This window comes from Coenobita brevimanus, chromosome 104 (genome assembly GCF_032717465.1).
Source record: "Coenobita brevimanus isolate Jiangsu-jjx chromosome 104, ASM3271746v2, whole genome shotgun sequence".
In the NCBI taxonomy this organism is placed as follows: domain Eukaryota; kingdom Metazoa; phylum Arthropoda; class Malacostraca; order Decapoda; family Coenobitidae; genus Coenobita; species Coenobita brevimanus.
In genome coordinates, this window is record NC_137057.1 from 23,585,864 (window position 1) to 23,606,533 (window position 20,670).

At 39.9% G+C, this 20,670-nt stretch overlaps 1 protein-coding gene across 1 annotated transcript in view; it reads left to right on the forward strand.

The window, feature by feature from the left end:
- The window catches only part of LOC145416052 (putative glutamate receptor), a 69,725-nt gene that overhangs the window by 26,891 nt on the left and 22,164 nt on the right, over positions 1 to 20,670 (forward strand). Inside the window, exons 5-6 of the mRNA XM_080285151.1 lie at positions 4,037 to 4,262; positions 8,349 to 8,472. Of these exons, the coding sequence (XP_080141277.1) occupies positions 4,037 to 4,262; positions 8,349 to 8,472 (350 nt within the window). The remainder of the gene's footprint in view (positions 1 to 4,036; positions 4,263 to 8,348; positions 8,473 to 20,670) is intronic.

A 20,670-nucleotide genomic window follows, 5' to 3' on the forward strand; every position in this document is an offset into this window, starting at 1 on the left:
CTTTAATTCTCCAAAACCTTCACCACATCCCTTCCTTTCCCAATCCCCTCCCACCAACCTCCTCTACCTCAAAGCCCCCCCCCCTACCCCACCACTTCCCCACCCACCCTCCCACTCCTCATTGCTCTACCACTTCTCAACCCACCCTCCAACTCCTCATTACATCACCACTTCCCCACCCACCCTTCCACTCCTCATTACCCCACCAACCCTCTTCCCTACTCTCATCCCACCCCCACCCCTCCACCACTTCCACCAACCCTTTTTCTCACCCCTTCTCATCCTTCCACCCAATTTTCACCACCACACCATACCCCCACCACACACCCACACACACTCTAACTCCCAAGTCCCAACATAACGAAATTAAAAACTCAGTAGGTGCTTATCTATGGCACATCTAGACCTAAAAACTGTCATGCATACACTTCATCACATTCTCCATCAACTGGACAAAGATAATATTTTGTTTTAGGAAATTTTTTAATATCTTTTGTGCATTTGGTGCATTTACAATGCTGAGTCTCCTGTACTGTATGGTTTAAAATGTACAAGGTGAACAAGAAGGAAGCCCACAGTTTTTCACATTCTTTTTTTTATGAAATGCCTGTAATTGTAAGGTGAGATCAATCTGCATTCAGCACTACATTGTACAGTCATCAACAATACAAAAATGTCGGACTTGTTATAAAGTGCTTTAGGAATATTCTTGTTAAAAACGACGGCTTGTTCACACCGTTGCTCTGTCAGAATTGATAAAGTGTAATTCTCAGTTCTCCATCAGCGTATACATTCTTCAACTTCCTTCCTATCTCCCGAAAAGCAGATTACGACTGCAGGAGGATGGCAGATTAAGCCTGCAATTCACTAGCTTGACATCTCGAAAGCCTGAGGCCGCAACAATAATAAAATCAACAGTAACAATAAACCATGGTATTTCGTATATACATATTTGGCAAATCCCTTTCCTTCATTTCTTGCTGTCCTCCAACAGCTTGGTCGTATTTAACCACAGCAAGTGCAGACTAATATGCAACTGTCCAGTACGCTCATTATGTACCTTAATTCAGTCTCCAACGTCTCATGGTATCTGTAGGTCTATCTTTCCATTGCCCTCCTTTCTCCTGCTTAGTCCCAGTCTATTAACAATCATGTTGACCAATATTTGTGAAAGGCATTGTTGATTATGCAGTGGAATAAACGCCATATCTCCTGAATTTTGGCATGAAATTATTAAGCTTGGGCTGACTCAGCAGCATTCTGCAACTTTAGAGATATGAAGGGGAGGGCAGACTCATGATCATACCCCGTAAAAACACACCTGTGATCCCTACTGATATTGGATAAAGGTTATGTGGTGTTGGTGATGGTGTGACTGATTCACGTATACTGTATTTTTTGCGATGATTTGGATTATGATGGTGGTGGAGGTGATATGCATGATGTTGATAATGATGATGGCTGTACAAGACCACAGAGATCAACGAGATGACACTGATGTGAATCGTCATTATACTACTAAATTAGCCAGTCCCATTTATCTCGTTGTCAAACGACATTCAAACCTCCCCATCCCCCCCGGTATGCTGGTGGGTGGTGTGCTTGATGATGGTGTTGATAGTGATGATAATGGTAATGATGATGATGAATACATAAATTAATTGCCACTGGACAGAGGCTGATGTCTTAAAGAACATGTAATAGGCGTCCACACTGAAAGTGTGAAACGTGTTCGAGCGAGCGAGCGAGCAAGTCAGGTAGTGCTGAATATTGTCTCATGTGGCTCATCATCTTTCTCTTATTTACTGACCTGAATATACTAAAAAGAACTTATTAGATTACACCACAAATATTCCCTCACACTTCCTTAAACCAATACTTCTCTTGTATTAATATTAGGTCTAGGGCTTCGGACTTAGCAGGCTAATAATGACTTTGCTTTTCGCTCACGTACAAAAATTTCTTTCAGCAATTCTCTCGGTGCGCTCTGATTCGAATCAGAAATAAGAAGTTCAGAGTTTCTTCCGTCGATCACGGTGTTATATTAGTTTGACTCAGATTCAGTCAAAAATTCCCCCCCCCCCAAAAAAAAAACAAAAAAAAAACAGAAGGTATTATTTGTTTTGAAAAGGCAAAACCTGGTTGCTCTCAGCAATCGTCGGAAAATACTGCTACGTTACTTACGCAACCTTAGACCGTTACTTCTTGCGCAGCCAGCTGTTACGCTATTCTGTCTTATAAAAAATCGTTTCCTCGATTTACGGAAAAAACATTGGTAATTACGGGTTATGAAATGAAAATACAGCGGAGTCTCTTTTATCCGAAATTCTTTTAACTGTAATATGCCATTAACCGAAAGTTTTACTAAAACGTTCTCATTTCGATTAACCGCAAAAATCTGAAATCCATCCGAAAATTCAAACACGGCGGGCTTGTTTCGCGCCACTAGCGTTAATTTACTGTTACTCCGCTAGTCACTAGAGCGAGCGTTGGTTGCGCCAACCCCCATCCACCACCTCGGAAGATATGGATTATGTGGGAGATGACGTGGAAATGATTGAATATGGTAACAGAAAATATGAATAAAACAATTAGGTTTAAGACTTTATTTGTTCGAATTGCTTACAGTGAATTACATAATTGTTTTGGTGAAGGTTTATTTAAGTTTATTTGAGTGAAGATATATTTAAGTTGACAGTTTCTATTACAGTTACATAAGTGCAGTTACATACGTAGTTACTACAGTGTATTGTTATGGTGATGGTTGAGTGGCATTTGGGTGCTGCTGGTGGTGGTGGGCTAGACGTCGCCAGAAATGGGTTATGGGTGAGTACAATACTGTTCCCTTGTATCCTACATATTATTACAGCATCTTGTATCCGAAAAAAAATAGATTAAACGAAATTTTGAAAGTCCCATGATTTTCGGATAAAAGAGACTCCACTGTGACTGAGGTTTATTACGCGATTTCCAAATTGGTGTCTGTCTTTCTTATAACTTCAAAATTGGCTGAGATATCCAAAAAAGTTCGTTACTATACTACAGAGTTTTCCTCCCTACCCCTGCCCCATTTCTTGCTGTTGCGATAAATCTTTCGCTCGGGTACATATATCGGGGGTCCAAGCTATGACTTAATTTGGTGTTGTGGTTATCTGTGTACTGTTGCCAATGAGCGACTGAAAGTTTCATTCCAATAACTGTTGCTGGTGTTAATGACCCACAATACAGTACACAGATATCCTTCAGTCTTGTTTTTATATTTGTTTTTATAATATATGAACGCTTCGTCTTTGAGATTTAACTTTTTTTTTAATTTGTGTATATTACGTCTTTTTTTTTTTTTTTTTTTTTTTTTTATGTGCTCAACTCTGGACGCAGGCTTCACAGCCTGCTCCCAAGGGTCAGTAGTCTTCCTGCATATCATACTCCTATACATGTCACCACTTCGGCGCTAACACCCATCGTCCATATTGAATAAATGCTAGGGCTGTCTCACACAGGACTGGTGTATTGGTAATAGAGGGGGGTATTTTTACGACATGTCGGCGGGTCTTCTTGTAGATCGGTAAAGTCTGCATATACATGAAATTCAAATTCTTAAACTGTTCCCTGCCCTAGTGGGGATTTGAACCTGGATCCGGTAGGACAGCAGGCCACCTTTCTACCGATTGAGCCACCGCCTCCCCGTACCGTTTTTACTCAAACTGGACCAGATTTTCGTCCCTTCGTAGCCTATTTCTCGTAACTTAATGACAAAAAAAGACAATGTAAGGTTCTACATCCTTTCCATAACACTTCTTTCTAACTTCGTATTCTAGTGTTAATCGAATGTTACAGCTCAGCATTCAAAATGAAGAGATGGCAATTTAGGCCAAGTTAGAGTAAAATCCGTATAATATATGGGAATGGTTGTGCTCTGGCATTTTTGAAATTACCAAAATTCTTGGTCAAATCGACTGATGTGTGGGTGAATGAACTCTATATGTAGGCCAATATATCTGCGGGCTAACTGCTCATAAACCATATTAACTTCCAGAGGCAGACGTGGTGTCAACGCTGGTGTGGATGGTCCGTGCGCTGCTACGCCAGTCGGTGACGCGTATACCATCCTCTCCCGGCACTCAACCCTTCCTGGTGTGCTGGTGGCTGGTGTCGCTGGTGTTGGCAGCATCATTCGTCTCAAACATCATTGCATACATCACTGTTCCAGCTGCACCTAAGAAAATAAAAACTATGAAAGAGCTGGCAGATTCTAAACATCCGTAGGTCCATTTTTGTTGCAAGTACAAGGTAATATTGTATCTTAAATGTTAACCTCTCTCCACTAGAAATAATTTAGGTGTAGCTCGTCACATCCAGGTTCAGATCAGACTAGTTATAATCGATTTATATCATCTGTTTCGAAAATAATTAATATCTAAATAAAATTGGCAAATACGATGCTGGTAATAATAAAATGCAGTTCCTTACCTTCCATGAGTGCTGCGTTTGCGTTGACAGGGCACAGGAAAATCACCTGTTATCTGTTGCAGTGAAGAACTCGCAACCAGCATGGAACGGTGCGTTGTTGGATGGTGGGGTGTTTCCTGTGCACTGGCTGATGATGCATGATAACACGCTGGTAGCAGCCGTGTATAATCAGTTTTATATTACTCAGCTAAACGCCAAAGATAGTTTCAAAAAATATTTTCAAGTTGCAGTAATTACTCTTAAACATTTAAAATTAATACTTCTTTTATATACTAACCTTGAGTAACGTTTTTACCCTTACACAGTACTATGTTCATAATAACCATGAAGAATGACGCAGAGATATATAATTATCAGAAAATTATATCATGATATACTTCATTCATTTTGCACAGCCATTTTTAGTTTTATTTTGTATACTTCCTTAATGCAATATGGTATACTGTCATACACTATAATGTTGTCATTATTACAGTCTGTAAAATCTTATATTACACACTGTACAGCATGAATTATTAATTATCTAAATTTCTTTCACGACCTATACAGTATCACACGTTTATCACTGATCACATTCATCATGGATAGAGAAATACCATGATAAAAATAATTATTTATTGATGCGCCACCCTGGTCAAGCCCACCATCACCAAGGTCCTAGTTTTCCAAGTCACTACTCTCACTAGCTTGTCGCACTATGTCTTGATTATTTAAATTTTCTGCTCCACATGGTGCACAGTCGCTAACTTCATCTCTTTCTGAAGTATTAGGCATCACATCACTTCAATCATGAAGCTCTTGCACTAATACACTGTCGTCCAACCCCCAACACACATGACAGGGATTCAATGTAGATGTTAGGGAGATGGATGTGCCGAGAGGTTGTCGCATGTCCTTCCACAGCACCTGGCTACACGTGACTGAGGCCTAAGAGAACAATGAACCACTCTCAGCAGGCAGTCCCAGGCAGATTAGTCATGGTGCACAAGTTGCCGGACTTCAAATTGTACTGCAAAACCCTTGGATATACTTGGTACTGAGCCTGCCATACCACATTAAAACGACCAGAACATTCAAGAAAAAAAGAGTCCTGTGCAGAAGGGTTAAATATCATTTATTAAATAATCGCGAAGCAGTAGTGAAATTATTCATCTTTTGAATCTATTATAATCTTAATATAAAGATCCAGTTTTCACCAGTTCAGTAATAATTGGGATCAAATGTTGGTAAAAGATTAGAGCAGACTTATGTCTCACCAGTGTCTCAACACTTCTCGAGTCTATTCTTAAAGAAAAAAAAAAAAAAAAAAAAATTAAGCATCTTTCCTATTACAACCTTCTTGCTGATCGTCAGTATGGGTTCCGCCAGGGACGCTCCACTGACGATCTTCTCACTTATCTTTCAGACTCCTGATCATCCTTCTTTCGGAACTTTGGCGAAAGCTTGCCATTGCACTTAACATCTCAAAAGCTTTTCATCGAGTCTAGCATAAATCTTTAATTTCCAAACTGCCCTCTTACAGTTTCTATCCTTTTACCTGTGCTTTCATATTTAGCTTCCTTTTTGGTCGTTCTATAGCTGCTGTTGTAGACTATCACCGTTCTTCTCCTAGATCTATCAATAGTGGTGTTCCTCAGGGCTCTGTCCTGTCACCAACTCTCTTCCTTTTATTCATCAGTTACTTTCTAAGTTGTACCGTACATCTGGCCTTATCCACTCATACACTGATGATTCCACCTTTCACCTTTCCATTCGCTTCCTTCAGCGTCCATCTCAGCAGTTACTTAAACAAAGGGACGAGGTTATGGCACATCTAATGTTTGACTTGGCTCGTATCTCTGACTAGGGTGAAAGTAATGTTGTTTTTGATGTGTCAAACATTCAGTTCTTATACCTATCAACCCGACAAAATCTTCCACAGGAGTACCCACCAATGTTTAATAATATCCAGCTCAATCCTGCATCATCTTTAAACATACTCTGGGCTTCAGTCTCTCGGGATTTAACTTGGAAAAGTCATGTTACATATCTTATAAAATCTGCTTCCAAGAGATTAGATGTGCTAAGCTGACTCCCTACCGTCTTTACCCCTGCACAGTTGTTGACTTTAAACACAGGTTTTATACGCCCCCATGTACAGTACAATTCTTATGTGTGGGGAGGCTCCCCACATACAGCTCTTCCCAACAAGGTGGTGTCGCAGTCTTTTCGTCTCATTAAACTCTCCTCTTGCTGGCTCCCTTCAACCTCTGTCTCTTCACTGCACTGATGCATCTTTATCTCTTTTCTGTCGCTACTTCAATGGTCACTGCTCCTCTTATCTGTCTGCTTGCAACCGTCCACCACGACGATGGATGCATAGCACTCACCTGGCATCAAATTCTCATCCCTTCATGTCCAACTCACTAATGCCAGAGTTAACCGTTACTCCCAGTCCTTCATTTATCCAACAAGTGAGCTCTGGAAATGTCTCCCTTTGTCTGTATTTCCTTCTTCCTATGATCTCCAGTCTTTCAATCGCAGTGTGCCCAGGTATCTCGAACTGAGCGGATCTTGAATTTGGCTCTAAGCCATATTGTTTTTTTTTTTCTCTCTCTCTCTTAAAAGGAAAGGTTTGCTGGCTCCTGGCCTTTGGTTCCTTCTTCCTTCCATTTGAAAAAATGCTTTTCCATGATAAACCCAAAAATTTATGGACAGTGACATAAGATCACTAAAATATTCCACCCTTTCTGCTTCTCACATTCACCTTCCGGCTAGTATTCTAAGCGGAGAACATCGGTATGTTTTATTTTTCCACAGTAGTTCTTTTTGATATAACGTGTCATTGACTGATGTGTGGGTCATACCCTAGGCGTGAAGCAGACACAGTGGAATAGTAGGCAGCTTCTCTCACGGCTGGATTTATGTATAATAATAATCTTTACCATTATAAAAGTGATACAGAGTACGGCAATGGATGTTGGAGTGGCCCTAATGAGTGAGGTCAGTGTTTGGAAATCCCCTGTACTGTTGTTTGCAAATCATACTGTATTGTTATGTGAAGACGAAGGGGAGCCGCAAGGCTTGGTGCGTGAGTCTGGGAAACTGAGTAAGAAACGGAATCTAAAGGTGAATGTAGGGAAGAGTAAAGTTATGGTCTTCGAGGAAAGTAGTCAGTGAATGTACAGCGAGGTTGGATAAGGAGGAAATGGAAAATGTGAGTGCGTTTCTGTACCGGGGTAGTGTGATGAATAAGGATGGAAGTTTAGAGGGTGAAGTTCTTGAAAGGGTACAACCAGGAAGAAAGCTTGCTAGTTCCTTGAAAGCAGTGATAAGAAACAAGAAGGTGAACAGGGAAGTGAAAAAGTTCCTACATGACAGTATTGTGATACCAACTCTAACGTATGGAAGTGAAGCTTGGACCTTGTTGGAGGGGTAGAAGTCAAGAGTGAGAGCAGTGGAAATGAGCTATTTGAGAGGAGCATGTGGAGTCACATGGAGAAACAGACTGACAAATAAGAAAGTGAAGGAGCTTTGTGGTGTGGATGTGGATGTGATAGGATGCGTTAGGAGAAACACACTGAGGTAGTTTGGCCATGTGGAGAGGATGGAGAGTGAGAGACTGATGAGGAGAGTGAATGTGAGTGAGGTGGAGGGGGGGAAAGGGAGGGGGAGGCCAAGGATGAGATGGAGGGATGGAATGGAGACGTATATGAGAGAGCGGGGTGTGAGCTGGGAGCAGGACAGTGAAATGGCGAGAGATAGGGCGACATGGAGGCGATTTGTCTGTGGCCACCCCTTCCGGGATTAAGGCGTCCGGCAAAAGATAGGTAGAGAGACCATTATGTTGCTATTAAGAAGCCCATCTTCCACGTGCATTACTTTGGTTCTTCCTTCAGGCTGTACATGGGCGACTACGGAATCTTTGTGCCTGAGTACCTGGCCACATCTCCAGACCCAGTATACCGCCGACTTTCACAAAAGCTGAACATCATCGAGAATTATAACGAGCTGGGACTCTATGTATGTAATTATTGCTTTTGTTTTTTTACCCTCCACCTAACAAACTCAGAGGAAGGTATTGTTATCAATTGTGTCCGTCCATAGAGTTCAGCGGCTGGCTGGGCATAGAGATTTCATTTCCAGAGCAAATCTCAGAAGTACTAACTATAAAGTCTTGAAAATTCACATAATGTGTCTTATAGTTGACTGGTGCCTTTTGATAGGTAGAATACTGTTTCTTAGGGAGTTTAATTGAAAATAATGTTAAAATAAAATGACACTGAGATTTCATTTCTGGAGCAAAACTCAGGTAGTATTAAGGGGAGGCTGTGAGTGAGTTTTCGACCAAAAATTCGATTTTTTTTTTTTTTTGTACCTAAGTGATTCGTCTGTGAATGCTCCACATATTTGATATGTATTACTGTCATATTTCAGTTATAAGCAGGTGTTCTGGCCCATTTTCTCACCTGAGTCGCGGGAGTTGCGGGAGGCACGGGGGTACACGTAGAGCGATACACGATTTGGGAGGGAGAAATGAAATTGGTCTTTTGTTTCAGCTATATTTCCTTTAGCTAGCCCTTTGCCATTCTCTTTTACACGTAGGAAACTGTATGTCAATTTTTTTTTTTTTTAATAATTTATACAAAATTTCATCTGCCTATGACCAGCAGCATAGAAGTTCTAAAGGCTGTATACCTGCAATAAATGACTGTTATGAGTTTTTATAGATTTTGATCATTCTTGTCAAAATTTCAGCTGCCAGTGATCAGTGGATTATGAATTACAGTCCTGTACCAGTATTCCGGTACTCAAAATAGCTACATATGGGAAGCAGTTTCTGGGAAAAACCTGGGGTAATTCTGTGTCTAGAGCTTTGAAACTTTCTGGAGATATTGGTCATATGTTACTGAAATTCCTGAGAAAATATTGGCTACCTGTGACAAGTGGATCAACTGTTACAGTACTGCGAAGTACTCCGGCTTTCAAAGTGCCGTACTGTAAATAATTACAATTTTCTCGGAGAAAAAGTGCTTTCTCGCTAATTTATGCATGGATTTTGTCGGTAAAAAAATATTGTGTTCAGAATTTTACGCTGGATAATTTGTTGCAAATGTTTTTTCGATAAATACAATACTTTCTGCCCTATTTGTATAATTATATTGGTTATTTACCTTTGTACAGGTTTCCTAAGTTTACACCTAAAATATAGGGTCATAAGAAAAAAGCTTTCCAACAATTTGTTGTCTTTAAAATTCTAAACAAAATGGCATTTGAATGGTAGATATTGATCAATATATAAAGGAGAAAGTACAAAAAGCGTTATCGTTGGTTTCGATTACTCAGGAGTCATGAAATTGTCACACAGTCATGTATCTTACAGTGTACTGATGCCTTTTGATTGGTAGAATGCTGTGTCTCAAGTAGTTTTTTTTTTTTTTTAATAATGAAAAAGTAAAAAAAAAAATATTTTGCAGAAATTCCAATGTGCCTTGCGCAAGGAAACTGAAGGGACCAAGTTGTGTTTACCATGGATTAACTACTGAAATTTTTAAAACTTTAATGTCTCTGTGTCATACAGAAGGAGAAGGGGTGAGGGCCATTATGCGTTTGGTTAAGTGTGCAGGGAGGTAAGGGTATGTGCTTGGTCAGTTGGAGGGTTGCAAAGATGATAATGATGGTGGTGGTGGTGGTAGTTGAGATGATGACGATAGCGATTATGATGATGGTGGTGGTGGTGATGGAGGTGATGGTGGAGGTAATGACGATAATGATGATGATGATGATGATGATGATGATAATGATAGTAATGGTGACAGGTAAAATGATGATTATGATGATAGTAGTGGTAATTATCGTTGAGATGATGATGGATGTTGGTGGCATTCGAGATGATGATGATGATGATGATGATTATGATGGTAGTGGAGACGATGATGATGTTGATAATGATAATGATGGTAGTGATGATGGTTTACTGAGATGATGATGACGATAATGGTGATGGCGGTAGTTGAGATGATGATGATGATGATGATGATTTTCTCTGTCATCTTTTTAATGTGTGTGTTATACGAGGGGGAGGGGTAAGGGCCGTTATGCGCTTGGTTAGGTGTGCAGGGAGTTGGAGGGTAAGTGCTTGATCAGATGGAGGGTTGCAATAGCGTAGCATTGCGTAACTGTCTAACATTCATATCAGTCTTAGTATCATCCTATTTTATTTTCTTTAAATTGGCCCCTTCCCTGTCAGTAGAGTCACTGTATTGTCTTTCAGATTTAATCTCCAGTGGCAGTTTCAGGGGCGTGAAAGGTCTGTGCTTTAAAATATCCATATTCGCTGATGACTTGAGAATTGGTAACAAAGTAGATAATCCTAAATAAAAACGGATGATTCAGTAAGGTTTTCATTACACTTCAACTGGTCTCAAATATACCAAATGGACTTTAATAGTGACTAATGCACATTCCTATATGCTGGTAGTAAATAAATTATATATATATATATATATATATATATATATATATATCTATATATATTGTTACGGAACAGAGAAAGATGATGTACACTTTAAGTGAGAATACTAAAAATCACTACTGTCCCGTAAAGTTCCAGGTTCAAAACAAAAGAGTTACGTAAAATTACAAGTTAAAGTTTAATGCTCAAACTAACAACAAAACATTCAGGACTCATAAGGATAATGTAATGGCAAAAACAGGTTAAATATATGGTTAACTGCAATAGCCTCTATTAACATGAAATTAGCAAGAGTAAATTTACCTAAGTCAGCCCTGATAAAATGAAAATACACTGAGTAATGCTCAGTTAATGCAATATAAATTATTACAGATACAAAATAATATTAAAACTGGCTAACAAAATGAATCCTACATAATCAATCAATCAATCATTTCCTGTGGCACCCTCGGGGATGCATAGGGCCTCGATGAACTCACACCACCACATCCTATCTTGTGCTAATTCCTCAAGATCTCCCCAACACTCATCTCCAACTTCCCGTCTCATTGTCCTCACCCACGTCTCTTTTGGCCTTCCTCTACCTCTCCTACCAGGTGCCACCCACCCTGGTGTACCTCGTACTATTCCGTGTCTCCTATACACATGTCCTAGCCACTTCCATCGTGAGAATCTAACATATTCATCGATCGGCTGCACTCCCGTTATTTCTCTAATTCTACTATTTGGTATCCGTTCCCACCACTTAACTCCTAATATTCTTCTAAGTGCTTTATTTTCAAACACCAAGAATTTATTTTCCATAGTCACTGTGCTGTACCAAGACTCGTGTCCATAAATTAAGATACTCCTAACCATTACCTTATAAAGTTTGATTTTTGTATGCACAGAGAAATTGTTGTTATTCCAAATATTTTTAAGCATTCCCATTGCCTGATTAGCCTTCTTTAACCTTTCCTCGAATTCAAAGTTCAAAGAACCATCCTTGGCTAAATAAGTACCTAAATATTTAAACCTATCAACTTGCTTTACAACCATACCTCCAATTACACATTCCTGCGCATTTTCCATATTCATATTGATTATTTCAGTTTTTCCACAATTAATAACCAAACCCACCTTGCGACCTTCACTCACCAAACAGTCCAACACTCTCTGCATCTCTTCTGGCCCATCACAAATCAAAACTATATCATCTGCATAATCTAAATCCAAAAGTTTCCTGTTCTCTCCCCAAAGTATACCTGCACCGGTTTCTGTTCCAACACGTTTCATAACGTAATCAATGACCAATATAAATAGTAAAGGCGATAGAACACCACCTTGAATTACTCCGGACTTGACTTCAAACGAATCACTCAGACAACCATCAACCAGCACTTTACAAAATGTGTCCTCATGCATGTTCATAATGACCCTCACAAACTCCTCTGGTATTCCATAATGTCTCATGATCTTCCCCATAGACTCTCTCGAAACACTATCAAAAGCCTTTTCAAAATCAACAAAACAAAGACTTAACGGTACTCTCATTTCATTAACTTGCTGCATCAAATGCCTAACTATAAAGATCAGATCACTGCAACCACGTCCCTTTCTAAAACCAGCCTGTTCATCCCTCAGAATACCCTCAATCACCGGCTCCAACCTATTTAACAACACTCTACTGAAAACTTTCAAAGCTATCGGTGACAAAGAGATTCCCCTCCAATTATCACATTCACTCAGGTCTCCCTTCTTCGGAACTTTAACAATTACACCATTCTTCCAAACTGATGGTAGTAACCCCGTCACCCATATCTTATTGAATAGCTTGGTCAAGATCATTATTAATCTATCCCCCTTCACTTTAAACATTTCCGGAAATAAACCATCCTCCCCTGGTGCCTTATTATTCTTTAACTGTTTTACTGCTTTCTCCACTTCTGCAAGCCTCAACTCTCCTGTTTCTATATTTAAATCTTCCTGAGCAGACGGTATATCCTCTTCTGGTGGTATTGGTCTATTAAGAACTGTCTCAAAATGCTCTTTCCATCTATTTTTAATATCTCCATCTTTGGTCAATAAATTTCCTTCCCTGTCTCTAATTGGTATTTCCTTGCGTTTACCTGCATTACCACTCAGTTCTCTAATCGATTCATATGCTATTCTTTGACTCTGTCCATCATTTTTGTTTATTAGGATTTCAGTCTCTGCAACCTTTTCATCCACACATCTTCTTTTATCTCTCCTAGCTAACCTTCTTACTTCTGAATTCAAACTCCAGTACGCAGCTCTTGCTAATTCAATCTCTCGTTCATCAACGCATTGCACCTCACTCCTCAGTTTAGCCTCACCTCTCTTTTTTATCATATCCCACGTTTCCTCTGATATCCATTTCTTTCTCCTGAATCTATGTCTCCTTCCAATCGTACATTCAGCAGTCTCATGCAAAACTTTGTTCACATCCTCCCACATCTCATCTACACTTCTCTCCCCCTCTTCCAACGTTTCCAACACCAAAAACCTATTTCTGCATTCTAATCTAAATTCCTCCTTTTCTTCTTCCCTTCTAAGCTTAACAATATCGTATCTACCAACACCAGATTTTTCCTTCTTCTGATTTTTAAGTTTAAACCTTATTTTTGCAATGCTGAGTTGATGGTCACTACCAATATCCGCTCCCCGTTTAACATGAACATCTAGCAGAGAACTTCTATGCCTCCTACTGATAGCGATGTGATCAATCTGATTTTTATATTTTCCACACAGCGACACCCAAGTTGTCTTGTGTATACTGCAATGCTGAAAGAGTGTGCCCCCGATGACTAAGTCATTTGCTAGACAGAAGCTTCCAAACCTCACTCCGTTTTCACTCATCCTACTACCAACTCCCATCTTACCCATACATGCCTCAAATCCCTCATTTGAACAGCCCATTACTGCATTAAAGTCTCCAACGCAGATCAAAACATCATGTCTAGGTACCCTTCCTACTCCTTCTTGCAACTTTTCATAAAATGTGTCTTTCCTTTCATCGAGTGCATCATTAGTAGGTGCATAACACACAAACAGACTGATGTTGCCATGATTTGATTTAAACCGTGCGTATAGCAATCGCTCATCTATAGGATCCCACTCACATAAAGCCTTATTTGCTTTACAACCCAGCAACAATCCTACTCCCTGATAATGCATTCCGTCCTGTCAACCAGATATCAACAAACGTATACCATCCTCCAAATCCAACTTATCGACTCCAGTTAATCTAGTTTCTGTCAGAGCACAAATATCAAGTCCGTAATTTTGAAAAACCTTCACTAACTCATCGATTTTACCGTCATGATTTAGCATTCTCACATTCCAGTTACCAATTTTAATTGTATTTTTTGCATTGACAAAGGAATTAGATTGTAATTGAGGCAACCGTGAGATTCTTAGCACCCCCTGCCCATTTAAGGGCTGCACGGGACTCGGGGCCATTATTGTTCTTTCAGAGTCCATCAAGGTTTCTTTGGCTAACTTCCTGAACACCTCGTCATTGTGTTGCAGTCGCAGTAGGCAGCTAACTTGCCTGATTGCCCACACCCGAAAGACCCAGCTATGCTGTAGCCAGTCACGTGCCGGCATGCTTCCCAGCCATTTCACTCTCAAGGAGTTCCTCTGCCTGAGAAAGCAACCACCCCCCTGCTCCCGAGGGCTTTTGATCTGTGTAGGTAGAGGGCGATCACTCCCTCACTAGCCATATACAGTGTATATACAGTGTATAGGCTACACTCACCAAAATTACAAAAAAAACTCACTAGGCCCACAATTCAACACATTATGCTATACAGTACAAGGAAAAAATGCAATAACAGTTATACTCAAATTACACAGCTGCTAGATGGTTGGAGACCTCCGGAGCACTCAAAACAATAATAACGGTACAGGGGAGGACAGAGGTGTGAACAAAAAGAGGAGCAGATCTAAGTGGCAATGATGCCGAGACTGAGCTCATTATATAGGGGCCAGCAGAGCTTGATACAACTTGTAAGAAGGATGTGCAAATGAAGCCATGGGGACAAAGAGCTGACAATCCTGCTCTGAACAACAGAAAGGACAACTTGCTCTACTATAACGGTAGAAGGGGGGGACTGAGGCAGAACACGCTCGTGATCAAACATGCAGCATACTGCGCGTTAAAATTACACAAAGGATGATGAAATCATAGGCTATGTAACACCTCCCCACAAAGAAAAAGAAATTTACAAAGGAAATTTCTTATTACTCTAAAACAATCTGTCTAAAGTCTAGATAAGCAATCTGCAATAACATTTTCTTTCCTAGTGTTACAAAACATGAGATCTCCCTAGCACGTTCAGTCATAGGTACTTGCCAGTATCCCTTTAACAAATCAAACTTACTTATGTACCTAGCCTTTCCGATCTTGTCTATGCAATCTTCCACACGAAGGAGAGGGTAAGTGTCTGTTTTGGTTATCTGATTAACACGTCTGTAGTCGATGCAAAGCCGCTGTGACCCACCTGGCTAAGGGACTAGAGTGACAGGAGAACTCCACTCGCTCTGACAGGGCTGAATCATGTTGTGGTCCAACAGGTACCCAAGCTCCTTCTCGATGAGAGGAACTTTCACTGGGTTCACACGGTAAGGAGGCAATTTAATTGGCTTTGCGTCTCCAACATCGACATCATGCATCAACACAGTGGTTCTTCCTGGAGTGGCACAGAACACTTGCGGGTACTCCTGCAGTAATGCCGAAAACTCTTGCCTTTCCTCGGGAGGTAGATGAGAAAGCTTAGTCTGGAGATCATTCATGATATCAGGATTCTTCCCCAAACTATCACTCAGGCTCATACTGCATGGGAGAGCTTCACTTGCAGACTCGGGTGGAACAGCTACAGTGCAGACTGGATTATTTTCGTCCCGCCTGTGATATAACTTTAGCATGTTGATGTGACATAGTTGCTTGTTCTTTCTACGATCTGGTGTGGCGATGACATAGTTGACATCACTGAGTTTCTTCTCCACGAAATAAGGACCACTAAACTTGGCTTGAAGAGGTTGCCCATGAACTGGTAGCAGAATCAAAACCTGATCTCCTGGCTGAAAGTGGCGTAACCTGGACTTCTTATCATACCAAGTCTTCATCTTCTCCTGAGCAGCTCCTAAATTCTCTCTCGCCAGCTGTAAAGCAGTGGACAGCCGTTCTTTGAACTTCATCACATACTCCAGCAGGTTGACGTCATCTTCCTCCGACAGCCAGCATTCCTTGAGTAGCTTAAGAGGTCCTCTTACTTCATGGCCAAACAGTAGTTCAAAAGGTGAGAAGCCCAGTGATTCATTTGGAGATTCTCTTGCAGCAAATACGACGAATGGAAGACCTTTATCCCAGTCTTTCTGATGTTCCAAACAGTATTTCTTGAGCATCGATTTGAGTGTTTGATGATATCTCTCCAACGCTCCTTGGGTCTGGGGATGGTAAGCTGAAGAGGTGATCTGGGCGATGCCCAACTCTTTCAGAGACTGCTTGAAAACATTTGACATGAAATTACTTCCCGGTCTGACTGTACCTCCTTGGGCAGACCAAACTTTGTGAAGAACCCTAGCATTTCCTTAACCACGTTCTTTGCTGAGATATTTCTAAGTGGAATGGCTTCAGGATAACGAGTAGCCATATCAATCAGGGTCAACACATAAGAAAATCCTGAAGAAGTCTTAGGAAGAGGGCCCACAATATCCACCAACACACGGGTGAAAGGCGCCTCAAAAGGAGGAATGGGAACTAGAGGTGCAACCCTTTCGGTCTGATTACACTTCCCCACAACTTGACAGGTGTGACAAGACTTACAATACCGGGAAACATCCCTGAAGATACCTGGCCAGTAGAAGTGTTTCAAAATGCGTGCTACAGTCTTCCTCACTCCAAGGTGTCCTGCCAAACTGGAATCATGAGCCACTCTAATGATATCCTGCCTACAAACACGAGGGATGACAACTTGATGTACAACCTCCCATTCACAGTCGGCTGATGCTGTTGGGGGTCTCCACTTCCTCATAAGTACTCCTGACTTTATATAATAACAAGTAGAAGCACCAGCTGACTCTTCTTCACTGTAAGCAGTGTTAGCTAGACCTTTCAACTCAGGGTCAGCAACCTGCAACTTAACCAACTCTTGACGAGACAAATTATCAACACTACGGGGTACTGCCTCATCTGGTGAGTGTTCCAAATTAGCAAGAAAAGTGTCAGCTAGGATAACATCATCATCATCATTATCCTCTAAATCACCAGTAACTTTAGACTTAGCCCTAGTGACATCACATGCAGGGAACACATCAGGGACATCAGAATCCTGGGTCGCAGCCACTGGCTCACTAGACAACTGAGGAGCTGGACACACTTGACTTCCACCAATATCATTTCCAAGTAAGAAAGTTACACCCGACATTGGGAGTGTCTCAACCAACCCAACCATAACGGAACCATTAACAAAACCAGACTCTAAATTCACTCTGCACAGAGGGACAGAGAAGTAATTATTCCCTACACCTTGTAAGATTACAGTTTCATCAGAGGAATTAACATTAGAACCTAGAACGCTGGTCAGCATAAGGGATTGGCAAGCACCTGTATCACGATATATTTGAACTGATTTCTTGTCATTACTGTCCAGAGGACTGACAAAACCATCAGACAGGAAATTAGTACATGAACTCTTGAGAGTGTCACCCACGTTACTGCTCAAAAGAGGAGCTCCATCATGAGAATTTAAGTTACCCCTCAAAGCAGGTTCAGTTAACTCAGTTAAAGAATTCTGGGAACTCTCAAGAGTGGACACTAGACCAATTGACTGAATATTTAAAGACTCCTTTTTGTTCACATCACGCTGTCTCCTGAAACATTTCTCCGTAGTATGACCAAGCTTACTACAATAAGTACATTTACTTTTCTGAAATCTAGAGGTGAAGCTGGTATTTACTTCCTGAGAAACATCATCTTTATTCTCTTTCCTGTTACCTGTACTCTGAGTAGAGGCAACGTACTTACTCTCAGCTTTCCCTTTTTCTCTAGAATATCTCTTGTGAGTGAGAAAGTATTCATCAGCTAAAACTGCAGCATCAGACAAATTATCTATTCTTCTCTCATCAAGATATAGGCTTACATCTTTATAAATACACCTCTTGAAGTCCTCCAGCAAAATCATCTGCTTAAATTTACCAAAATCAGAATCCATATTCTTAGAATTTAACCACTGCTCTAAGAGATCTTCTTTGATTTTTGCATACTCAACATGAGATTGCTTATCTTGCTTGTAAGTTGTCCTAAATTTTACTCTATAAGCTTCAGGAACAAGCTCATAGGCCTTAAGAATCAAGCTCTAAACTACATCATAATTATCACATTCATCCTGAGGCAAAGATGCATATGTTACTTGAGCTTTACCGGTGAGAACAGTTTGAAGGAGTACTGGCCAATACCTTTTGGGCCAATTAAAACCTGCAGCTACCCTCTCAAACAACTGAAAATAGTTTGTTAAATCAGATTCATTAAAAGGAGGGACAAGTTTAACATTTTTAGCTACATCAAAATCATAAGGGCTAGATTATCCAGTTCCACCTTGTTTCATGCGATACTCATGGTCTGCCTGAATTCTGGCAAGTTCAACTTGTGCGTGTATCTGTGCCTCCTGAATACGAGCCTCCGCCTCCTTAGCACGAGACTCCTGCAGGGCTAGCTGTAACTTAGCTAATTCAATCTGCGTTTGCTCATTTGGAGGAGTTACATTAAACAAGCTTTCATTAATCATGTCAACAATTTGATCTTTAGAATGATGAGAGCGAACAGCAATTCCCAATTGTTGAGCAACAAGCTTAAGTTCATTCTTTGTTCTGTTTTCTACATCCAACACTGTTTGCACATTTGACAAAATATCTTTGGCTTCATCAAGTGTAGTAATAGTAGACATCATGAATAAGTAACAGTCACAAAATATCAAGAAATATCCTTATGATAATATCCTGAATATTCTGATATGAGGTCGCGAAATTTATGTTACGGAACAGAGAAAGATGATGTACACTTTAAGTGAGAATACTAAAAATCACTACTGTCCCGTAAAGTTCCAGGTTCAAAACAAAAGAGTTAGGTAAAATTACAAGTTAAAGTTTAATGCTCAAACCAACAACAAAACATTCAGGACTCATAAGGATAATGTAATGGCAAAAACAGGTTAAATATATGGTTAACTGCAATAGCCTCTATTAACATGAAATTAGCAAGAGTAAATTTACCTAAGTCAGCCCTGATAAAATGAAAATACACTGGGTAATGCTCAGTTAATGCAAGATAAATTATTACAGATACAAAATAATATTAAAACTGGATGACGAAATGAATCCTACATAAATTACCAAAAAAACTCACTTGGCCCACAATTCAACACATTATGCTATACAGTACAAGGAAAAAATGCAATAACAGTTATACTCAAATTCCACAGCTGCTAGATGGTTGGAGACCTCCGGAGCACTCACAACAATAATAACGGTACAGGGGAGGACAGAGGTGTGAACAAAATGAGGAGCAGATCTAAGTGGCAATGATGCAGAGACTGAGCTCATTATATAGGGGCCAGCAGAGCTTGATACAACTTGTAAGAAGGACGCGCAAATGAAGCCATGGGGACAAAGAGCTGACAATCCTGCTCTGAACAACAGAAAGGACGACTTACTCTACTATAACGGTAGAAGGGGGGGACTGAGGCAAAACACGCTCGTGATCAAACATGCAGCATACTATGCATTAAAATTACACAAATGATGATGAAATCATAGGCTATGTAACAATAAATATATATATATATATATATATATATATATATATATATATATATATATATATATATATATATATATATATATATATATATATATATATATATATATATATATATATATATACACCAAGTTAGACATCTGCAGGCGATCTTGGACATCGCAACTTCCAAACAGTAGCAAAATTAATGTAGTAAATACTCTTTTCATGATTCGAATTTCGGCCCACCTCAGGCCATCATCAGGTATTACAATTATCCTATATATTCATCTCTGAACTTGATGAAAAAAAAAAAAACAGGACTTTACTGAACCATAAAACTAAATAAAAACAAGTAAAATACAGGGAGAAGGGTTGATTTTACTTGTTTTATTTAGTTTTATGGTTCAACAAAGTCCTGCTTTTTATTTTCATCAAGTTTTGAGCTGACTATATAGGACAGTTATAATACCTGATGATGGCCTGAAGTGGGCCGAAAATTCGAATCATGTTAAGAGTATGTACTACATTAATGTTGCTACTAGATATATATATATATATATATATATATATATATATATATATATATATATATATATATAATTTCATCCGAAAATTCGAATCATGTTAAGAGTATGTACTACATTAATGTTGCTACTAGAGATCTATCTATCTATCTATCTATCTATCTATCTATAATTTCATCCGTACTAAATGTTCTCAACTCTTCAACTCAATTCTTTTCGCTCCTTCTGGCGCCTTGCCGATAACCTTTCTAACACCTTTACCCCATCATCCTTCCCTCCTCTTATCTACTCTGATGGTTCTGTAGCTATTTCTTCTACTGATAAAGCAGATCTCTTAGCTCAAGCTTTCTCCTCCAATTCCACCTTAGACGATTCTGGAGCTGTTCCTCCATCACTTCCCCCCTCTGACTTCCTCATGGCTG